We start from the raw sequence: 23,771 nt of genomic DNA, 5'->3' as shown, positions 1-23,771 counted from the left end.
ATGTAAAATTAGTTTTTTTTTCCCCTTTTTTTGAGAAAGATGTAAAACTAGCTCTAAAATATTGTGAGATACATTAATTTCATTGTTATAACTTAAAGCAAAAAACATGAAAAACATATTATAAACAATCAATTAATTAATAGAAATAAATAAAAGGTCCAATATGAAAACATAATAAAACATAAAAAGTCAAAATGAAAATTTTGAAATGTAAAGAGTTACAACGTAACTCCGGATTTATAACGTTGCTTCAATCACAGTTTATCACATTACTTTACAATTATAAATACTCAGAAATCACTTATATTGAGAATTAAGAATAATTTATACATGTTTATATAAAAAAAAAAAGAATAATTTATACATAAATTTTGTATGTTTCTCTCATTTTAATTTTTAGACTAAATTACAAATTGTAACCTCGTGTCATTTTGAATTTGCCCATTTATTTTTAAAATTTTGGATTTTTGTCACTATGATATCCAATGTTTTGATTCGAGCCTCTTTGTCTTCCATCTATCCTTGTTGATGAGGTGGCTGTTCACTTAAGCTCAATCTAGATCCTAGATTTCATTCTCTTAAGTTTAAATCATGGCTCTTAAATAAACACTCTCCATCCGGATCTCCCAAGAACACCTATACATCTAAGTAGGATTCCAAAGCCAATAAGGAATCTTTTAAACTTCATTCCTCATAGGTTGGACTCAACATACAACTTCTTGCAAAGCCGGGTTTAAATCAACTCCCTTTACATTCTCTCCCGTTTACTCCATTTCACAGCCAAAAGGGGTGCTACATTAAGCTCAAAGAAAGCCAAGTCATCACTCATCAAACATTCATTGAGAAACAACAATCCACCGCTCAAATGTGACCAGTTTTAAACATGACTCTATCACTTATCAGGAACATGTCCATGTAAAACTAGCTAGGCTATTGCAATTTGCATAAGCCAATAAAGACATCTTCTCTGATCAGACAAGGCAGCTAGGCTACTTGCACTTATGATAGATCATAGATGTAAAACAAATGTGGGGTACAAGAAGATAAATGCTTATCCTTTGCACTGTCTCATTAATTATGTTCTCAATTCTTTCTTTCTTTGGTTTGTACGTGCTTCTCTACATTTTAGGAAGGTTATTTTGGGGTAGCTCTAAATGCTTACCAGTTTGTTGTGAACCAATTGTAAATATTTTGCACCAAATATTCATATAAGCATGGTTATTAGTATCTCGATCCGGATCTTAGGATCTTATAAGATCCCGATTCCACAATACTAAAAATCCTTTAATATAAAGGAAAATTCTAAAAATAAATTCTTTTTTGGGCCTCCAAATGGAGCCCAAATGCCCCAAATTGATTAAAAAAAAAAAAAATGTAATAAACAGATTAGCTAGTGGTCTTAGCCCAAATTGAAAACTGTAAATATAAATTTTTTTTTTTTTTTTTACTAGGTGAAAATGATAAAAAAGTTCATAATATTAGTGATGAATCTAAGTTTATGATGCCAATAAAAATGAAGTGAATGAACCCCAAATGCAATATTAAGAGATTTTGATGATTATCTAACGGATGATGCGGGTTATGTGGCTGCTAATAATGACGATAATGTTGTTTATAATAATCAACCATATTGTTGCGGTAACCTATTGCAACAAGAAATAATGAGGATAAAGTAATTTTGACTAATTCGGTGCAAGCAAGAGGAGTTTGAAAAGCACTACAAACCATGTTCCTTATGTCCTCAGAAACTAGAGGAGAGTATGAGCTTGTGTTCTTTAAGAAGCTTGATAATGAGTTTAATAAAATAAAAAAAAATTCCACCAAAAAATGAAAAAAAAAAAATTTGAGGGAGAGAGAGAGAGAGAGAGATAACCTTGTGTGTGTGTGTGTGTGAAAATTATGTTGGGCTGTGTGGAACTTAGTTGTATTTAATTCGGATCATAACCTGACCTGAAATAATATTGTTACGGTTTTTAATGGGAGATTTTCTAAGACTTAGTCTATAAAGCGGAGGCCATTGTGTAACGCCCCAAACCCGATACCCGAATTTGTGACCATGACCGGCATGCCAATATCAAGTTTAAACCTGATATTAACAAGAACCAACTTAACTTTTACAAAACTTTTCCAAAAGCTTCTCTTTTTCATTTCAGAATAATTTTCTTGTTTCTTTACTTCTTGATATCATTTTTCACTTGATAGTCAGAACATCTACACTGTACTCAAAATATAACATAATCCACCAATCATTTAATTTTCATACTTTCATATAATACATCTCTTAATACTTTAAAGTACACAACTTTCTTTAGATCCTAATATACACAATACTACAAAGCTAAACATCAAATTGCTAATTTAGGATCTATACATATAAAACTAAAACCAGCTCCTTTCAAACTCGACTAAGGCTCCCTCTGCTCCAAAATAAAACCTGCTAACTAAAAGAGTGGAAGGGGTGAGCTACACAGCTCAGTAAAGGTAAGATATATAAGAATTCAATAAGGATGCATGTAAATCAAATCATTTCATTCTATGAATATTCGTATAGGAGAATATCTTTTCATGCATAGTATTTTATACTATTCACAAGAATAACTTATATGCTCTTCATAGAAAATAATTGTTCTCCTTTTTCTTATCAGAATAATTTTACCAAAACCTTTCAGATTAAACTTCTTTCATTTCCTACAAAGTCACCATATATATATTCTCATTACAAAATAATTATTTTAACTTGAATCAGATAATCGGCAACTTTGTGTTAAACTAGAACGTCTTGACTAATAAGAAAACTTTTCTTTATAAACTTCTTCTCATAAAATACTATAACTTTCATGATCATAAAACTTAACCGATCATAAAACTTAACCTTTCATAAAAACAGATATCTGATAACTTTTAAACATAAACTTGTACTTTCATCAGAAACTTTATCTTTATAACACAACATAACTTCAGAAACTTTTATCTTTAATGAACAACATTTCTTTTTATCATAAACTTCTTCTTGCCATGAGAGCTTTCACTTTTCACAATGCATTTAAACAAAATAATTCTCTCATGATTAATAACATAACATAGCTGTTCATAACATATTGGTTAGTCCATGTCTGATAAGTCTGTACAGAGAAGGCCTCATCACATTTGGGTGCTCCCGTGTGTATGATATTGTCCCCTTTGGGAGGCCTGATGGCACATCCCCTCCAGGTTTTGTTCCTCCCCGCCGTCCGTATACACTGGGGAGAAGGCCTTAGTCAGATTAGAGTTACGGGCAACCCCATTTCCTCTATTTTAAATGGCCTAGAGTTACAGGCAACCCCATTTCCTCTGCTTTAAATGGCCAAACATATAACATTTTTCCTTGGAAAGCCAGTAATTAACCCCTACTGGCCGAGTTCAGATCACCAGAGGACATAACCCGAAAACATTTCATACTTTTACATCATACTGAAATTTTCTTATTTTGCATAACATTTCATAATAAAAGAATTTCCATTCTTTTCTTTAAACATCATGTTCGTGAAACTTAGTAATGGCATTAATATGCTTAAGTCATATACATAAGGTTTCGAAAACTCATGAACATATTTTTGTTAGAATAATGATTACATGTCATATCTCTAATCAGAAACATTTTAATGCATAATATACTTTAAAATAACCTCATAACTTACCAAATGCCCATATAACTTATCCCTTACCTGAAAGCAGAGGAACTGAGAGCCTAAAGTCGAAGAAGCTTAGACTTGGATACTGGTAACTCCTAAACCATAAATCAAAACTTATTACTATCCATAATTCCTTATCATAAACTTCACATTCGTCTCAAAAGCTATTTCTTAGAATCAAGGAAATCCTAATCCCACCTCAATGAGGTTCCCACAAACAAAATACATTCCTCAACAACAAGTACAAAATCCTAGAGAAACCAACATTCTTATTTTAATCCCATATCTCTAGAAGAGCTAGCTTTATTTCAAAAGGTGCTTTGAGGTTAGGGCAATAATGCATGCATAAATATAAAATATTTTAAGCATGTTCGTGTAACTATATACATTCATATGGTAGCATACAACACGTCGGGCAAAACAGCTTCATAAATACAACCATTGCATGGTTTAGAACCCCTTCCTTTGAGTACTAAACCTCATAACAAGTTACACAAAAATTAATCTACGATTGAGACATACCAAAAGGTAATCATATTAAATTATAGCTCAAAACATTCACCCTAACTTGAGAATTAAATCCACAAAGTTATGCATGTCCCTTACTGTTCACTGTTCTATTCCAGCAGCATATGCCCCATTTGTAAAATACAAACGGGCTGTCCAAACATATCCAATTGTCACGAAATTTTACAGAACAACTCCCCTATATGTCCAGTATATACCATAAAAATTTTGGAGTCAAAGCATAAACCCATGATTTATTAAAAATCATACAAGACAACGTACTCAAATCTGTCCTGACAGAATTTCATGCAATTTGGAAATTAAACCATTATTTTTATATTAATCCAAATGCTGTGAGACCAATTCAATAACAACCACAAGTGTCTTAGGTTTCATAGGAATTATCCCTAGCATCCAAATTCACTATATACAATTTAATACATAATTTAACATGCATGAACACAGAATCTGTCACAGTGACAGCTTCAGTACATATTCTTACAAAATCATCAACAAAGAGCAATAGGCTTTAATTTCATTTTGGTATTTTTATACCAATAATTAACATACTAAAATATGTTATTAAACATTAAATAAACCATAATATCATCAAACCTTCAAATCACTAAAACAGAATCATAATTCAGCCTATAAAATCATTAATTAGTAAAAACCCTAATCTACCCTTCAACAAATCCCCAACACAACTTCAAAGCTTCTTAAAACAGCATATATATATATATATATATATATATACTTACAAATACCATTACTAAAATTATTTAAAGGAAAACATGAGTTCTAAGAGGAGAGTAGCTAGAATCCTTACCAAGTTTATGGTTCTTGTGGGGGAAAATAGACATAGAACCACTCATGTAAGAATGGTAGAGAGCTTGAGAGAGTTTTCTGGTTCCTTTGAGAGAATATGAAGAAGAAATGAGCTTTCTTTTGGTATGTGAACCGGTGGACTTGAGGGAAGACTCAAGAGAGCTTCTTAGCACTTTCCTTAAGAGAAAAAGAGTAAAGTAAGGTGCAAATTTCTGATTTGCATGGACCCGTGGGAAATGGGAGCAAAAGAGTTTCTTGAGTCTTATTTCTTTGAGAAAGTCAAAGAAGAAAATGAAGTGTTGCCGTGTAAGTAAAAGGAAAGAACAAAGAAATAAGACAAAGAAAAGGAATAGGGAAAGAAGAATAAGAGATGAACCTCTTGGTGTAGTCAAGAAGTCAAGCAAAATATCTTGTGTGCCATATGTATATTGCTAAGGAAAGGGAGGATAACTCATCTTTTCAACTTTCTTGCATTCACACTCACTTTTCTATCAAAATAATTTCTTGCATTCACACTCATATTTTTCTACAAAAATAATATCACTTTGCATATATATATATATATATATATATCTCATAACTTAACCACTTAATATAGCTTTGCACATACCAAGTATATATTTATAATACAAAATAGTCATTTCAATTATTTATAATCTTTAAAATTCTTATTCAATGACATTATAAAATAATATGTTTATTAAATACTCTTATATTAATTTTTGTAAGTAAGTGGCTTAAAATATTAATAATACTTAACCACTTAAACACATAGTTTAATTATAAAAATTGGGTCGGGATGTTACACATTGTGTGGGAGATTTTCACAATGGGCTGTGTGGTAGCCCATTGTGAATCCTGTGTGTAGGATAGAAAAACTGTAATTTTGGAGATTAGGGTTTAATATTGTTTTTTAGAGAGAAAACTGTACTATCACATTTTGTATTTTTTTCTTGAGAATAGTGAAATCATTGTAACTTCGTGGACGTGGGTAAATTACTGAACCACATAAATATTGTCTTGTATGAATGATGTGGTCGTTGATATGACTCAATAAAAGTGTAACAACAATAAACTTTTAGATATATATATATATATATAAAATAGATATAGATAGATTGATCTTAATTAACCCAATTAAATGCTAGAGTCTATATTAAAATACAATAAACTAATAAAAATACAATGTCTTGCCCAAAAAAAAAAAAAACTGAAAATAGTTTTTCTTTGAGCCTAGCCTCTGGCATCAACATTCACCATACCTCTTCATACATGATTTATCACATGGTATATTAGCCAATATCTAAAACCTAACAATCTCACACTATGACAGTATGACTATTAGTACAACTCACGGCTTTGCCCAGATGTACTCAAACAACATTACTTGAAAAATGGACAGAAGTATAAATTTGATATGTTTTGTTTGCTGAAAATAGTTGAGATTTTAAAACATTTAAAACTAGAAAGTTTTGAGACCATAAAGTTTAATTTAATTTGTAATAGTCACTAAATAGTTAAAAAAAAATTTGGTAGAACTAAATAGTTAAATTATATGCAATTAAATGTAACTTTCTTTCTTAAAAAAAGAAAAAAGATGAAGTAATTTGCCCAATACTTTAAACACTTTTCTTTGGAGAAAGAAACAAATATCGAACCAGTTTTTTTGTAAGATTTTTTTTTTTTTCCAATTTTACTCCACATTATTATTTGAATTTGGTCATGATTCATGACTGTGTCTTGACCTTTTAGCAAATACACATGATTTACTAGTGCAAATTTTATAGGGTTTTGTTTTTATGCTCTTTTTTTTTTTTTTTTAAGAAATAATTACAACATGTTGACAGTTCGAACCCTTTCTCCCCTAAATTCTCAAACACTTTGTACATAGGGAGTTGTCAATTCAGCTACAAGACCTTTAACTGTTTTTATGCTTTAAAAAGAAAAAAAAAAAAAAAACTTTATTCACACACAGACCACCAATTGACAATCTATATAAATAATTAAGAGCATGATTCTTTTGGTAGTCCCAAATCCCAATGTACATGTTATTTCAATTTAAATGATTAGGTAAACAATATAAAGACATATAAACAACCAACACACACCTAATCTTTTGAGAATACTAAAAATATTAATTCAACACGGTCTTCATAAAAAATAAAAAAAAAATAAAAAATTCAACACGGTGGGACAACTTGGCATTCAGTTTATCTATCATGGCCAACCTAATAGCTTCGATATTTTCAATGAGTGATTCATATTTTCCCTGACCCTTATTATTTCTTTCTCTAAAATCATTAATACTTGTCTTTGATATGCAGATTGCAGATTCGATTTTCAACGAATTGCATGTTCTTGAAGATTTTAATATTTGTCCTATATGACATAACTCAGCAGCTCAGCTTCCTCTTTTCACTAGCATGAATTGACCTTTTAAAATATGAACATGACACAGCTGTACTTGCCTTAAAATCAAATGTTACCCTTTTTGTTTTTGTTTTTTTTTTTTTTTTAGAGAAAGTAAAAAAAAAAAAACTTGCGTTAACTGCTAACCAAATCATTTACAAGAACATTTTGAATAAACATATAAAAGATCAAAGGTAGTATAATAGTAATAAAACTATATACTCCATATTCCATTTCATTCCGTTATTTTGAGTACTCCTAAATATAGTGAATGTGGTTCAAAAAAAAAAAAAAAAAAATAGTGAATGAAACAAGAGGCTTGATGAGCTAATAGTAATATTTAGTCCGTGATTGCAGGATATACGTAATACATGCATGACATTCTTGAGTTTTGGCCGACCAGATTATATTCACTTTAACAAAAAGGATCTCTATCATGATTGGTGGAGACCAATAATCTTTACAACTAAAGCAAAAATTAATAATAAAGATGCCTCAATTTCTCAACTGATTGATTGTTATAGATTATGATATAGGAGTGGAGCCTTCACATTAGTTTTTTATGGTATGTGTTGTAATCATAATCTTTTATACGTGTTGGAGAAAATGATCATTTGGCTCTTCTTGACATTAAATTCTATGAAGTATATAGATGGTGCTCTCAGGCTTAAAAAAGGAAGAAATACTGTCAAGCTTTAAAAAAGGATATCAATAATAGGTAAATATATTTTCTTGACCATATTCACTGGACCCATAAATAAGCTCATTAATGCAAAGACTACTAAAGCTTCAATTCATATCTTTAACTATATGTTTGTTCACTAGCATCTACATTGATCTGCAGAAGAGGTTGTTTGTGAAAGAAAATGAAGTTTGGAAAGGAGTTTGCATCACAGATGGTGCAGGAATGGCAAGAAGCATACATGGACTACAACTATCTCAAAACCGTCTTGAAAGATATCCTGCAGTTCAAGAAGAGAAACCCATCAACACCAAAGGCATCAACCTCACAAGGGTCTTTGAAGAGAAGGGTGTCCCTCTATAGAGCTTTCAGTGGGCTTACTAGCCGGCACAGAAGCTCTCCCAAGAAGAACGAAGACGAAGTAATTCTAGTTAATGCAGTAGTGCAGCAGCAAGAGGAGGAGTCTGAAAGGCACTACCAAACCATGTTCCTTATGAGCTCGGAAATGGGGGGAGAGTGTGAGCTTTTGTTTTTTAGGAGGCTTGATGATGAGTTTAATAAAGTCATCAACTTTTATAAGAAGAAGGTGGAGGCAGTGATGGAGGAGGCAAATGAATTGACCAAGCAGATGGATGTTTTGATTGCACTTCGAATAAAGGTAGATGATCCTCTGATGGAATTTAATGGATCTGATCCAAGAAATATTTCCAGCAATGGGGCGTCCTCACCTTCAGCCACGGCTGCTCATTCCATAAATGCAAGAAAACCAGGTTAGAGGAATCAATATTCTGTGGACCAGATATGTATTTAGTTTCATTTTCCTGCATTTTTGGTCAAGTAGTTAACACAAAGTATATTAGGGGTATGGTTGGATACCAATCCAATCTTCCAGACCCCACAAAAGTGGGAGTTTTGTGCATTGGATATAACCTTAGTTAAAACAAGTATTGCTCATCCAAAAAAAAGAGAGATATTCTGTTAATTAGTATAGCAAATGCTTATAAATTTGGGATAGTTATTTGAATTAGATTAAAGATTACTTTTTGATGATTGAATAGTCTTGCATACCTTTAAAATTCCACATTGTTTCCAATGTAAAGGACTGTCTCATATGGATGCGATTCAAGAAGTCGAGATGAGCAGTGAAGGAAATTTAGAAGATGAAAAACAAGAAGACCATATAGAAAAGGCTTGTGAGCATAGCAAGTCCAAAGGAAACAAGGTGGAGATAAAGGGCTTTAGACGAGCTTCATTAGACATTTTGAATCATGTAAAGATCAATGTCACACCTGAAACTCCAGTGTCTACCTTGAAAGGCATCCTCATGAGTTCAAATTCAGACTTTTCATTCAGCAGGAAAGAGCTAAGGAAAGCAGAACAACAAATGACACAGGCTTTTATTGAATTCTACCAAAAGCTAAGACTTCTGAAAAGCTATTGGTAACATGGCCTTCTTCAAATCTCATATGATTAACTACAATCTGAATTTTCTTTTCAATGCTCTTAGTTGAGCTTAACTGACCCTATTGTTAATGAATGTGACAGCTTCTTGAATCAATTGGCATTTTCAAAGATTATGAAGAAGTATGACAAGGTCTAATAAATTTATGTTTCTAGTTCATCAATCCATGACTGCAAGCTTTTTACTTTGATCATACTAACTTTATTAGCACAGATCACTTCAAGGAATGCGTCAAAGACATACATGGAGATGGTGGACAGTTCTTATATTGGTAGCTCTGATGAGGTTCGTAATTGTTCAGGAAATTCAGCTTGCGTTACTTGAAAGGATTCTATTATGAAACTTTGCCTTCTTATCCATCTTGTACCTCCATAGGTTACCAGGCTCATGGAAAGGGTGGAGGTTACCTTTATAAAGCACTTTGCAAATGGAAATCATAGAAAAGGAATGGACACATTAAGACCTAAAGCCAGAAGGGAAAGACATAGAATTACGTTTTCCTTAGGTAAGATGTGCTAGCAGAAGAAAATGTGCTATGTACTTTAGCGCAAATGCTGTACAGATATTGCAAAGTTAGGGAGGGTTGAGCACAAGATATAACAGAAAATTTCCAAAGTTGAAGATGTAGAAATAGAGGCTTATTTGATTGATCATATTCAAGTGTCTCATTTAATCTCAGAGTAGTTAAGTTAAAATTTCATCTGCTTACTTTAATGTTTTAGTATGTGATATAGAGTTCCGAAGCTGTTCAATGGCCTCTGCATAATTTTTTCCCTTAATTTTGAATGAAAAATAGAGATTAGCCATCATGTATACAACAAAAAAGCCATGGTCTCAAACTATGGGGCTGGCTACGGATTTTTCAATCAATTAGCTGTTGTCTATGCTTGTCATAAATCCAATCTATATAAAATCTGCTTACATGTTAAAAAACTGCAGGTTTTTTTTCTGGCTTCTCACTTGCACTTGTAATAGCCATCATTGTGCTTGTACATGCAAGAGATCTCATGAAGAACGAGGGGCGTACTCAGTATATGGAAAACATGTTTCCTCTTTACAGGTAAGTTCCAGGTCTTTGAAAAAAGTTATTCTCATATTGTATTTAGAGAAAATGTTCCCCTATACAAACCATTTTGTTTTTTTATGTTTAATGATTTTTGTTTATATGATATTCGTTCCTTTGTTTGCTTTTAAACTTTAAGTAGCTTTCTCCTAAAGTTGCATACTGACGTTATTTGGTATACTAAGTTTGGTGCACCTTTTTGCAGTTTGTTTGGATTCATTGTCCTTCATATGCTCATGCACTCCGCAAACTTATACTTCTGGAGGCGTTATAGAATCAATTATGCATTTATTTTTGGCTTTAAGCAAGGAAGAGAGTTAGGTTACAGAGAAGTATTTCTTCTTAGTTCAGGTCTTGCTGTATTGGCATTGGCTGGAGTAATCTCAAATTTAGATATGGAGATGGACCCGAGAACAAAAAGTTTCAAAGCCTTAACTGAATTAGTTCCTTTAGGCCTACTTACTGTAAGATTACACAATCTTTATAATCGAACTTTTCATATAACAAGATTTACCCTGATGAGTTGAACTATTGATCTTTCTTTGCAGGTTGTTCTTCTTATAATATTGTGTCCTTTCAATATCATTTTCCGTTCAAGTCGCTTCTTCCTCCTCCAATCTACATTACACTGTCTTTGTGCTCCTCTTTACAAGGTAGTAGGGATAAGAATTTCTGCACAGACATATCATTCAATTCCATCAAAATAGAAACAAAAATTTATTCTTCTCTTTTTCCATCTGAAGGTTACCCTTCCAGATTTTTTCTTGGCAGACCAGCTGACTAGCCAGGTTAGGCATCAGGCTTAATTTAACATGTTGATACTTGTCATGCTTTTGAGTTAATTTGTATACATGGTGAATTATTTCAAGATCAACATCGTAAGCAATCCTCCTGATTAATATTTTGCCCTTCAATCTTTGAACTTTGTGACAAAGCACATAGATTTGGATAGCAACTGTCTTATCTGATGTATGACTTCTTTTCATAATTAGATCAATCCAAGTAAGTCCTGATGATTATTCTTTGGTCTCAACGTTTATTTATTACAAATACATATTTTTTCATCCTAGTTTCCCTCGTAAATGTAATGCAAATTGGCCAAGTTATATGTTAACATTCATGAAGATTTATGTCTTGCTGGCTCCAATTAACACACTGTCATATAATTTCAGGTGCAAGCCTTCAGAAGTTTGGAATTTTATGTTTGCTATTATGGTTGGGGTGACTTCAAAAGAAGATCAAACAAGTGCAAAGAAAGTGGTGTTTTTCAAACTTTCTATTTCATTGTAGCAATCATTCCATATTCAATCCGTTTCCTTCAGGTAGTTAGGGCAACAACAACACTAGCTGCTAATTTTAGGTTTCTTTGATATGTGGCACATGCATCTTTAACACAAATGGCAACAGTTTTGCTCACGACAGTGTTATGATTTAGAGCCTCCGGCGCTTCGTGGAGGAGAAAGATGCAATGCAAGGGCTTAATGGGTTGAAATACTTCTCGATACTTATTGCAGTTGCCATGAGGACTAGTTATGATTTAAAAAGGGTGATGACTTGGAGGATCATAGCTGCAGCCAGTTCAGGTGTTGCAACAATGGCTGCTACATATTGGGACATTGTCATAGATTGGGGTCTTCTGCAAAGGAATTCCAAAAATCCATGGCTAAGAGATAAACTCATTGTGTCAAACAGAAGTGTTTACTTTGTAGCTATGGCAAGTGTCTTGCATTTTCATTTGGTTGGGATGGTAGTTGAAGGAAGAGTCTTAATCCAATCATCTTCTTTTTCTGCCAACTTTTGGTAATGTTAACTGCAGGTATTAAATGTTGTACTCAGACTTGCTTGGATGCAGTCAGTCTTAGGTTTTACGGAAACCCCTTTCTTGCATAGACAAGCCTTGGTTGCGATAGTTGCCTGCTTGGAGATCCTTCGTCGTGGCATTTGGAATTTCTTCAGGTATGCTATACTAATTTGTAATATTCAATCCTCTTACTAGTTATTAGCACAAATATAACAACTTGAAAGTAATTACAGCATAGAATAAGGGAGTCTAGCAATTTTGATATACCTCAAGAACCAGAGCACTCTACAAGAGATGCAATGCATAAATCTTACATATTTTTTCGAAGTGTTACTGTGCTGATATGCACTTGTGTAACTCAAGAAGCTTTCTGGCTAGTAATGTTTTCCTTAGCACTGTAGGCATCTAACTAATAAATTGATGTGGCCTAGAATAGAGTGCAGGGCAAAAAAATGAACAACTCATTTTGCCTTTCCCTTGTGTACATAAAAATGAACTATTCTTTGACTTAGTTAAGGTGTTGATGAAGATTAGGTTATTTGTTAAGAAAATCAAACAGCAGGTCATGTTGCAGCCACATGCAAATCAGTTAGAATATGCATAAATTCTTTTCTTTAGCAGTATATGCATAGCTCAATTGCTTCAGAACTGCTTACAAGACTTGGTTTAAGCATAGACCTAAACTTGAGCTGTCTAGGGCACATTCCAGGCTCCAAAACCTCCTCATATACTAATGAGAAATTTATGTTGAACCGATCAGATTGGAGAATGAACACTTAAACAATGTTGGGAAGTATCGGGCATTCAAGTCAGTACCACTACCTTTTTACTATGATGACGATGAAGACAAGGACATATAGACATGTACAGAAGAAAGATGACAGAAGAACTGAGATCATCATTTTCATATATGTCTTATTTTTTTTACTTAATGTTCTTTAGTTCTCTTCTTCTTCTTTTTCTTTTTTTTTTTTTTTAAAATTTTGAGTGAAATTGAGATGTTAGATAAGAAATAACAAAAAGAAAAGAGTATATTGATAGACTCTACTGTCAATACAAATTATTGGGTTTGACTACGATGTGCAGAGCTTGACTCTACAATATGCAGCACTAACAGTTACCAGATTTGAAGCAAGAATAAATAACTGAGCAATGCTAAGGGCCCAAATATTTCCTTCCTTTATAACAAAAGATTATAATTAGATAACTATTATTGTTGTTTAAAGCAGATAATCAAACAGCAAACAAGACCATAATCCTAGCTATTCTGATGGATTACTCCTAAAACCACCACTTCTCTTTTTTCATCAAGTAGTTGATTGAAATTAAAAGTAGTTGATTGAAATTATTTGAAAAGAGAATAAAGTGGTATAGAAAAAATGAATGGAAAAGGAACCAAGTGGTCTTGGGAAATCCTCTTATCTACAGCCCAGACTGTGTTACTTCAGAGTTTTGCCCTATTAGAAAAGCTGGCTGCTTATGAATGAAAACTCTATTACTTGACTGACCTGCCAACAGTAGATTGTTCAATGTTTTTAAAGATTACAATTTTACATAAGGCACGGCTCAAATAATGACCCCGCTTACTGTTTCTGGTGGGTTGATTAGTATATGACTATGTTTATGCATGTTCCTGCAAGGAGTTCAAAGAGTTTTTCAGCCACATCTTATGCCTAGATACCTGCCAATGAGGTCTAGCTCAACTAGCACCTCCTCCTCTTGTAAGCACTAGTTGGAGGGTGAGGTTGTGGGTTCAAGACCCACTAGGTGTGTGTGTAACTTACTAATAAATAAAAAGAAATTATGCCCTGCTACCCATTGCTTTTTACCACCATGATTGTGCTCCATAGCTATCCTTGCCATTCCCTGGGACATAGTTGTGGGATCAAACCTCTACAACCCATCACAAAATGTGAGAGATTTTCCTGAGACATATTCGACTTTCATTGTAGTCCAGGTGTTCTAAGAATAAGATGGACTCAACAAGAGTAGTAAAATGTAAACATCAAGAATAATTCAGTTTTTAGAGCCCTATAAATCAAACAAGAATTGCACCATGTCAACATCAAAGTTTTAAAATTGAATTTGATGAACGTCAATTTAAAGTTTATCAGTTTTCTCCACTAACAAACTTGAGGGGCAAAGGAGTATTTATGGAATAATGTGAGGACTGAGGAATTTCATTATACTGCATGAGGTCAAAAAAGAACATTTTAAAATCATGGTTATTAGAAGGAAAATAAACGAAAGTGAAAAATTAGTGGCCTTTGAGGGATAATAAAGAGAGATTGATGATTAGAGCGACGGTTGAGGTCTTGGACTGTAGATTGCTTCCATCAGATCCTAAGTAGCAGCACTTTCTTAATACTCAAACTGCCTGTTAATAAAAAAATTGAAAGATAAACCCATCAACAACTGGACTACTTGAGTGTAGTTATATGAAGACATCCATATACAGTAATTGAATCTGCCAAATAAAACTTTCAAGATAATGCTAGACATGTTACTAACCCATTTATTTGAATAACAATTTATTTGGCTGTGGAAGTGTGGAACTGATTGTACACCCATGAAGACCTATTATTCAATTCCAACCTGTTAACTAGAGAAGTCAAAAGAAGATGCACTACAGCAACCATAGAGACAAAGTTCCTTTTACACACAATAGGAATCATCTTGATCATCCTCCTCGTCATACGGCAAAGAGGCTGATGAGTTTGCAGCAGAGTTTTCAGCAGTTACCGCACCTGTACCCTCATCATCCTGGTTTCTCAAGAAGGCTGAGAATGACAATGGATTGCTGGTGGAGCTTGCTTTTTGAAGGGCTTGTATGGCTCTCATTGCAGCATGTGTGCTACGATATAGATACACGGTTTCCCCTCCAAGAGTTGATGATGTCTCAGATAAGTTTTTTGTTGCATTACATGGTGGTGGGTTTGATTGGTCTTGTGTACAAGGATTAGATTCAATAATTTCCGCTTCCAATGGGAATAGGAGCTCAAGATTTGCCTCACACTCATGGACTAATCTTGTAATATGTTCTGTAGTAAAGAAAGGTTGACGAAGGGCAAGTTGGGCAAAAGGTAGACGTAACAGTCCCCCAGTTCGTTTCTCATACTTCTTCAAAATCTTAACTAGCCCTAATGAAGCAGAAGAAAGGAAATGGATTTAGAAAGCGACAAAAGTATATACTTTTAGCAGCATCATGTCCCCATAAATAGCAACAAATCCCTTACCAACCCCAGTTAAATTTAGAATAGGAGAATAAATGAAGCAAATGTTGTACCTGCAAAATTTAAGGAGCTATAATTTTTTAGAAGCACCATTTCCCCATGAATTGTTACGAAGTCCTTCCGAATCTCCATCATTTCTTCACTAAATTCACTCTCTGATGTAAAAACTCTGCCTTTGCTGCTCTTCTCCTTAAGTCGCTCTATTCTTTCCTTCAGTTCCTGTTAAAAAATTGCAAATAAGAATCAATGAAGAACAGTGCTACATACTTGGATAATACATTGCCATTCTGATATGAAAACAGCAATATAAATAACATCCCTTAGGATTCTCCAGTGACCAGTTGGCTCCCATATAAATAACTACATTGCAGACTTAAATCTATTATAGTGTCTGATACAGACAAAACATGAGACTATCACTTTATCACTAACAAATTCAACCAATTTAATGGGGCACTTGCAAAATTTTAGGGCAGTAATAAGGTAGTAGCACTGCCATATGGCCATCACAGCCACCAGAGCCCATTCTACACCTTGAACAATGATAAACAATATCATCATGTGTGACAATGATGGGGAATGTGTGGGCAGTGGTTATGACAATGATAAGTCACACGTGATTTTGAGTTAGGAGGCAAAAAATTGCATGAGAAGAGTCACAACCAGGAGTCTGTCCAAACCCAAGAACATAAAGTCTGGACCCATTTTGAAGATACTATTGATCCCCAATTATCCTATTTAAGACAAGTACAATTACACTAGGTTCTATGGTTCCTAAGAAGATAGTTTTTGAACTAATTCTTTTTATTCATTAGATGATGAAGAAATAAAGATTGTTAAGGGGAAGGGGTGTTTGGAAAACCAGAAAACTAGTTTAGTTCTGATAAAACAAGTTCAATTTTAAACTGGTGTTGTTTTATATCCAAATTACCCAGACTGAAGTTAGAACCTTTTTGGGTTAACATTTAGTTTGTCTAAATTCAATTTAAAACTTATTTATCTGGGGTAGACCATATATTGTAGTTAATTCTTTTAACAGACAAGCGTGTGTGCATGCATGTGCATTACATAAATACATATTGAAAAGCTGTTCACTGATTTGTGCTAAATATATCAGATCACAACTAATTCACTGATTTTCCCTAATTGAGTGGATCATCCATCAAATTTGAGTTTGATTGATTCTCAGGGAATGGGTATCAAATATAAATTCATGGGTTATAAATAGGACCATCTGAGGAAATCCTATTTTAGTTACTGTTGATAATGGAGGTCAGGCATTTTTGAGAATAATGGTCCAACCAGAAGCTATGAAGAAGATTTTAATTACCTGTGGTGCTTTGATAAACTTCTTGATATTTCGAAGGTGTGTTGGGCATGTCATAGAACCAGGCCAGCTAGAAACAATACAACAGGTTTAATTGTTTTTGAAAAAAAAAATTGTTCAAAGAACTGGTTCTAAATTTTGCACCTTTTCATTCAAAATTGGACTAGATATATTTCCCCAAAAAAACAAGGGTTCTAAAGTTGGTTTTTTTAGATGCACATAATCTCCATTTTTTTAATTTTCAGTTTTTTTTTTTTCCACATGCATACTCCTTTCAATAAGTAACAAATTTTATTAAATCAAGAGAAAGCCATAGCCCAAGCACACGGGAAGTACACAATAGGTACACCCATAATTAAATAATAAAGTTGCAATGATCAACCAAATCTAAAAGTTCAAAAAAGAAAACAATCCTGATGCAACCATTTATTGAAACAAGCATCTGAGAAGCATCAATTTCAGATCCAATAGAGTTCGTTCCTATCAAAAAAAAAAAAAAAAACTACAAGAATTCCTTCCTGCCAAATGCCCTACATTAAACAATGAGGAATCACCTTCCAAATTTATATGCACCAGTGTCAACTAAAACCGCCTTGCCAACAAGCTAACAACTCAATTACTCCTTTAGGCATAACCCATTGAACCCCCAAAAAGGCTAAAAACCATAGTCCACAACTATCTGACAACTGACAATAGAACAATGAAGAAGTAAATGATCACCCGTTTCTCCATTCCCCTTGCACATGCAACACCATTTTACCATGATAATATGTCTTTTCCTCAAGTTGTTATAGTTAAGATTCTCCCAATGCTACAGCCAACAAGAAGGATGCAACTCTTATCGGGACCTTAGGCTTTCCAATGCTTTTATAGGGAAAAAACACTTCGCCAATCGGGACTAAAGCTTTATAGTAGGATTTAACCTCAAGCCCCTTTGTTTAGATGGGATCCAACAAAACTTATACTCTCCACTGCCTCTCACCAAAGTTGAGTAAATTAGGTCCAAGAAAGAAAATAAAGAATCCAACTCCAGTCTTGAACTGTTTTGATAAAATTCAAAGCTCAGTGTACACTGCCATTACAAAATTGCATACGATCTGCTACTGAAGTGTCCCTATTACATGTAAGGTAAAACAGTTCCAGGAAAGCCTCCTTTCTTTACAACCCATCTTACACAAAGATTACTTGATTTGATAGGTTTTCATTAAATCACACAACAATCAACTCTCTCCTTCATCCATGTTACTCTAATTCTATGCATAATAACTTCTCCAATCATCCCCATCTCACAAATAACCAAGATGACAAAGGTGGTCACATTCAAATACCTTTTTCTTCCATTTACATTCCAGACAATCTACTCCTGTCCAGCTCATCCTAAAACCCTTTAGACTATGTTGAAGACTCGTACCTCCCAATTAGTTTTTAACAGCATTAGGCAGTGCATAATTTAAGTTTCCAGTTACCAACTTACATGGGGTTCAAGTTTTCTACACACTTCAATAATCCAACATTCGATGATACTAATCAGTTATAACATAAAACCTGCAAGTCTCAATTACGCATTAAAATTGGAAGACACATATATATACATTTAGCTCTATATATTGGTATATATATTTGCAAATCCCAATCACCTATTTCAATTACAAGGCACATACATACATGTAACTTATAGCTACAACATACAAGGACAGAACTAGGTGGAAAGGTTGGGGGTGAAATTCTGTTAATACCTTATAATTTCCATAAATCTAATAAAAAACAATCTTTAAATTCAACAATTCAAGATGTTGAAACTTTCATGGAAGGCAAAAGTATCTCATGATTGAGAATAATGCTATAAGTATATTACAGAGACAATACAAACATACCATTCACATTCAAAAAAAAATTTCTCTCTTCTTTTTGCAATAAAAATTGAGTCTTTAAAGAACAATTTTTCATTACGCTTTATACAATATGTACTCTTACATAAAGCATAAAGTTTTTTCATTTACACAATTTCCAACTAAACACATAGACATACATGTATATACAATATGCGTACATATATAGAGTTCAATTATGTTTCCAAGCAAAAATTCTTAGATTCTGCCACTGCCAACACATATATAACTACAAAGAATACACATGAAAACATAAGAAAAAGAACGAAAATGTCCAAACCTGAAAGCGGATGACAAACTCTTCCTCTTTATCAACATAGAAATCGTTGAACTTTTCAAGCTCTTCATTGAGAATCTTGATAAACCATTCCTGGAGGTCCACCAAGGTTGGGAGGTGGTTATCAAGGCCATCCATACTATTAATATTATTATTATCATCATCATCATGGTGATGGTTTTGATGAAGATTGAAATCTGGGGTGGGATTTGGAAAGTGCTTGAGGAGCTTCTTGAGGGGCTTATAGCACAAAAACTTGTCCCTCCACTCTGGCAGAGTTTCCTCCAGGTGGGTCTTGAATTCTTTCCCAAATTTCATTGTATATCTCTCTGAATTCTGAGAGCTGTAAATTCTGTAATTATGGTATATGTGTTTTTCTGAGTTCTGAGACAGAAGAGTATGTTGTATGCTGATTGTTCTATTCTATGTTGTTGGGCCTTTAAAGCGTGTGGTGTAAAAAAAAAAAAAAAAAAGTGAATTAAAAAAGAGGCCGAAAGGGGTGAGATGGAATTTTGGAATATTGTGGAAGTGGAAGTGGAAGTGATGCATATTGATGAAAATTAGATAATTTTTTAAGTACTTTAACTTTTCAACTCACAAGACAGGACATGGAGCATGGGTAGTATCATCTCAAATCTTTGCTGTGACTTGCTAGGCTACTACAAGTGCAAGTACTATTATAATTGTCTTTGGTATATTTGGATGGACTTGGTGTTTTGGAATATCGTCTCATCATCATATCCAATCCTATCATAGGATTTGGATCTTTGTTTTCTTTATTTAATTTTATTTTTAAATGATTTGTGCTTGGTGGACCACAAACAAGGTATGGAAAGATCCACAGCGTGGAGCCAATGTTTCTCAACCAAAAAAAAAAAAAAATGGTAATAGCAATGACATTAAAACAACTACTTTTTACAATCATTCAGTAAGGTGCTAGTTACTTTTTTTTTTTTTTTTTGGGGTAACCGAAAAAAATGAGTTGGGGGCAATTCACGTGGCTACACTGCCTGGGCGTTACCATAACAACACCTAAGTCACCCCAGGACACAATTGGATAGGGCACCCATAAACACAAAGTGTGGATGGACGTGCCTGAACCTATGCAATGTGCATGGAAGTCCGAGTCGTTTTCTATTAGGCCACCAATCGTGTGGGTGTGCTAGTTACATCACTTCTATATGTTTTGTATTCATTTTTATTGTTCAATAATCACAATATATATCACATTAACAATTGCTTTAAAAAATAGTAAAAAAATGTTTCCTTATATTACTATTTCCAAATATGTTGTGACCTTTAGAGTTTAGACTTCTCTTTTTTATAGAATGATGAGTGCCTTCTAATTTTTTTTTTTTTTTTTTGGGCATATTATTTGGGGGTAATTGATGATTGAACCATAAATGATGACACACAAATGGCAAATCACTCTACATAAGAGAGACAAAAGTCAAACAAAATTGGATAAACTACGTATTTGGTCCTTATCTTTTACTTCATATTTTAATTTGGTCTCTAACATTTCAATTATGTCGATTTGGTCCTTAACCTTTTTAGTACCGTGTCAATTTAGTCCCTGCTACTATCTTTTAGATGGAAATTGCTGACATGGCAAACAGTCAAAATTTAAAATTAAAAAAAAAAAAAAAAGTTTTACATTGATATGGCAATAAACTAATTTTTTTTTTTTATTTTGGTCATTTGTCACTTAGCAATTTCCATTAAAGAGATAATGACAATGACTAAATTGACACAACACTAAAAGTTTAGACACCAAATTGATACAATTGAAATGTTAGGGACCAAATTGAAATATGATATAGAGTATAGAGACCAAATGCGTAGTTTACCCAATATAAATATACCTGTGGGGCCCGGCCCAGAAATAATGGGCCAAATCCAAATTCAGGCCCGTCCGAGGAGCGTCCTGTCCGAAGAGAAACCACGTATGAAACATTACTCAACCCCAATAAACGCCAAGGAAGCCTGTCCGAGGAGTAATTCCTCCTCGGACATCACGAAACCCAGACGAGGAGCTCTCCCAGCCACTTCAGTTCATCCTCCCAACATATAAAATGAATAAAATCCAAAATATCTCATGGGGAGCTGCCACCACATTAATTGCGCCCCAACCACCCTCTTGGCCGCATTAATGAGGAAATTACCCCTGAACAGTACCGCCTTGGCCTTTGTAACTCACAAAGGTAGAGATGAGGGCGTCTGATGGGACAGGTACTCAAGTAGATGCTTGGATGATCAACAAATGTAAGGTTGGGATGAGAGGAGAGGAACTATATAATGTAGTGGAGTCCCACAAAGAAGGGGACGAAAAATATTGTATGAGGAACTAAAGAAATAGAAATATACGTGAGAGATCCATTCTTGTGCTTGGGTTTTCTGCAACAATGTTGTCCATGTATCAAACCGAATAGGCTCACTGAAGCTAAGTTCTTTGACCCATCCTCTACAAATATTTATTGTGGGTTGCACTTTGAGCCAGGGCCTGATCAATAGAACTTGGGCCAGGAAAATCGTGCAACTACAATTGGCGCCGTCTGTGAGAAGAACTAAAGCATCAGCTAGTGCAACGGTCGAGCATGGCAGAACTGGCTCCGCACCAGAAGGATCCTCACCAGGCTAATTCCCAACGGACACAACCCGCCGAGTCCCAGAGGCAAAATAACCCCGTCAACCCAGGCCCCAGGGGAAACCATGAGGGAAGTATGCATACTACCCGGACCAGCCAGAGTCACACTCAGATAGGAAGTCACGTGTCTCAGAGGCGAAATAGTCACCAGGCCATGCAGCGAGAGATAGATGACCTAAAAAGGGAGTTACGGCGCGTGCGGCGAAGACAATCTCCCTCTGACTCAGGCGAATCTTCTAATGCGGAGGATGTGAGTTACAGACAGAGGTTAAGGACCCCCCCAAGTGAAACCTTTACCTACGAAAAGGAACCACGCCCTGTACGGAAGTATGAGAGCACATCTAGCAAGGGTTCGGGAAACGACGCCATGAAGAAGGCGTTGGATCAGGTTTCAAGGTCCCCCTTCACGAATAGAATTGAAGGGGCTAAGCTGCCTCGACGGTTCAACCAACCAGCATTCGCCATCTATGGCGGTCGATCAGACCCGGTAGAGCATGTGAGCCAATTTAACCAAAAGATGGCGATCTACTCGCAAAATGAAGCCCTCATGTGTAAAATCTTCCCGTCCAGCTTGGGATCAATGGCGATGAGGTGGTTCAACGGCCTGAAGACAAATTCCGTAAGCTCTTACAAGCAGCTCACTCGGGATTTCTGCTCCTACTTTATCACCAACACCAGAGTCCCCAGGCCCCTCGGTTCGCTATTGTCCTTGTCCATGCACGAGGGAGAGACTCTGAAAGCATACTCCGATAGATACTGAGAAGTATACAATGACCTGGATGACAACCATGATGCTGTCGCTATCAGCACATTCAAAAGCGGCCTCCCCACCGACCATGGCTTAAGGAAATCCCTCACTGGTAAACCGGTCGCCAACGTTGATCAGTTGAGGGATAGGATAGACAAGTACAAAAGAGTGGAGGAAGATCAGCTGCAAGGGAAGGGAAAGGAGAAGGTTATCCACCCCAAAACAAATGATTTCAGGTCGGAACGGCACAACCTTGGTCAGCCGAGGAGAGATTTTTCGCGACAGGCCGGGCAGAGTAACCCGTAAACAGTGAATGCCATATTTAGAGAGCCCGTACAACAAGTACTGGAGAAAGTAAGAGATGAGCCCTATTTCAGGTGGCCGGGAAAGATGGCTGGAGACCCTTCCAAACGTAACCAGAACCTGTACTGCCACTATCATCAAGACCATGGGCACACTACTGAGGACTGCAGGAATCTGTGGAATCATCTAGATCAGTTGGTCCGAGAAGGAAAGTTACGTCACCTGCTGCACCCGTCGAGTGGCCACACCAGCCAAGCAACACAAGAGCCTCGAAAGGACGTGACCTTAAGACCACCCACCGGGACGATACATGTCATCCTCGCCGCACCAGGAAGAACGGGACCACCCATCCCCAAGGTGTTAGCTGTTGATCGGCTCCCCTCCGGGAGCAGGCAAAGGGAACACAAAAGGACAAAAAAGGGAAGCTCTTTGATATTGGGGTTCTCGGATGAGGATAAGAGAGGAACTATTCAACCTCACGATGATGCCTTGGTGGTCACTCTGAGGATTGGGGGCTTTGACGTGAAAAGGGTATTGGTGGATTCAGGAAGTACAGTAGAAATAATGTACCCTGATCTATACAAGGGGCTGAACCTGAAGCCAGAAGATTTGGCAGTTTATGACTCCCCCCTTCTCAGCTTCGAGGGAAGAATGGTTACGCCAAAAGGAAAAATCCGACTACCCGTACAGACTGGGGCGGAGGCGGTGGAGGTGAATTTTATCGTCGTCGACGCTTACTCACCCTACACCGCGATAGTCGCCAAGCCATGGATCCATTCCCTGGAAGCCGTAACCTCCACACTTCATCAGAAAGTGAAATACCCATCCAAAGGACAAGTAGAAGAGATCCAAGGAGATCAGGCCATATCTAGGCAGTGTATGGTGGCCGCCGTCTTACACCGGCCCCCTGCCGAGTCCTCGGCC

The 23,771-nt window shown here is 35.4% G+C and overlaps 2 protein-coding genes and 1 long non-coding RNA gene across 6 annotated transcripts; 1 reads left to right on the top strand and 2 right to left on the bottom strand.

Moving 5' to 3' along the window:
• Positions 1 to 2,202: 2,202 nt before the first annotated feature.
• LOC115976909 lies at positions 2,203 to 5,342 on the bottom strand. 2 transcript variants are annotated; one of them, XR_004088460.1, is made up of 3 exons: positions 5,008 to 5,342; positions 3,678 to 3,766; positions 2,203 to 2,441 (listed from the first exon to the last, which is right to left on the bottom strand). It is a non-coding gene; the product is annotated as an uncharacterized LOC115976909 (long non-coding RNA). The 2 variants fall into 2 exon arrangements; XR_004088459.1 differs by having other exon boundaries at positions 3,705 to 3,766; positions 5,008 to 5,338.
• Positions 5,343 to 8,155: 2,813 nt separating this feature from the next.
• Positions 8,156 to 13,567, top strand: LOC115976908 (phosphate transporter PHO1 homolog 9-like). Of its 2 annotated transcripts, XM_031098452.1 has the most exons (13): positions 8,159 to 8,867; positions 9,198 to 9,537; positions 9,643 to 9,691; positions 9,773 to 9,844; positions 9,935 to 10,064; positions 10,499 to 10,619; positions 10,828 to 11,086; positions 11,171 to 11,275; positions 11,366 to 11,410; positions 11,795 to 11,944; positions 12,058 to 12,336; positions 12,439 to 12,578; positions 13,184 to 13,567. In XM_031098452.1, the coding sequence occupies exons 1-13, from the start codon at positions 8,282 to 8,284 to the stop codon at positions 13,281 to 13,283; spliced, it is 2,376 nt and encodes a 791-aa protein (XP_030954312.1). In that variant the 5' UTR covers positions 8,159 to 8,281; the 3' UTR covers positions 13,284 to 13,567. The 2 variants fall into 2 exon arrangements, with proteins under 2 accessions (XP_030954313.1, XP_030954312.1); XM_031098453.1 differs by lacking the exons at positions 12,439 to 12,578; positions 13,184 to 13,567 and having other exon boundaries at positions 8,156 to 8,867; positions 12,030 to 12,197.
• Positions 13,568 to 14,573: 1,006 nt separating this feature from the next.
• LOC115976907 (SPX domain-containing protein 4) lies at positions 14,574 to 19,766 on the bottom strand. 2 transcript variants are annotated; one of them, XR_004088457.1, is made up of 4 exons: positions 19,153 to 19,766; positions 15,710 to 15,875; positions 14,935 to 15,563; positions 14,574 to 14,800 (listed from the first exon to the last, which is right to left on the bottom strand). XR_004088457.1 is itself a non-coding variant. In XM_031098451.1 (3 exons), exons 1-3 carry the CDS (start codon positions 19,465 to 19,467, stop codon positions 15,079 to 15,081), a joined length of 966 nt encoding a protein of 321 aa, XP_030954311.1. In that variant the 5' UTR covers positions 19,468 to 19,766; the 3' UTR covers positions 14,824 to 15,078. The 2 variants fall into 2 exon arrangements, 1 of the variants encoding a protein (XP_030954311.1); XM_031098451.1 differs by lacking the exon at positions 14,574 to 14,800 and having other exon boundaries at positions 14,824 to 15,563.
• Positions 19,767 to 23,771: the final 4,005 nt, after the last annotated feature.

Source organism: Quercus lobata, chromosome 2 (genome assembly GCF_001633185.2).
Source record: "Quercus lobata isolate SW786 chromosome 2, ValleyOak3.0 Primary Assembly, whole genome shotgun sequence".
NCBI lineage: Eukaryota > Viridiplantae > Streptophyta > Magnoliopsida > Fagales > Fagaceae > Quercus > Quercus lobata.
This window is presented reverse-complemented; position numbering and strand designations above follow the sequence as displayed.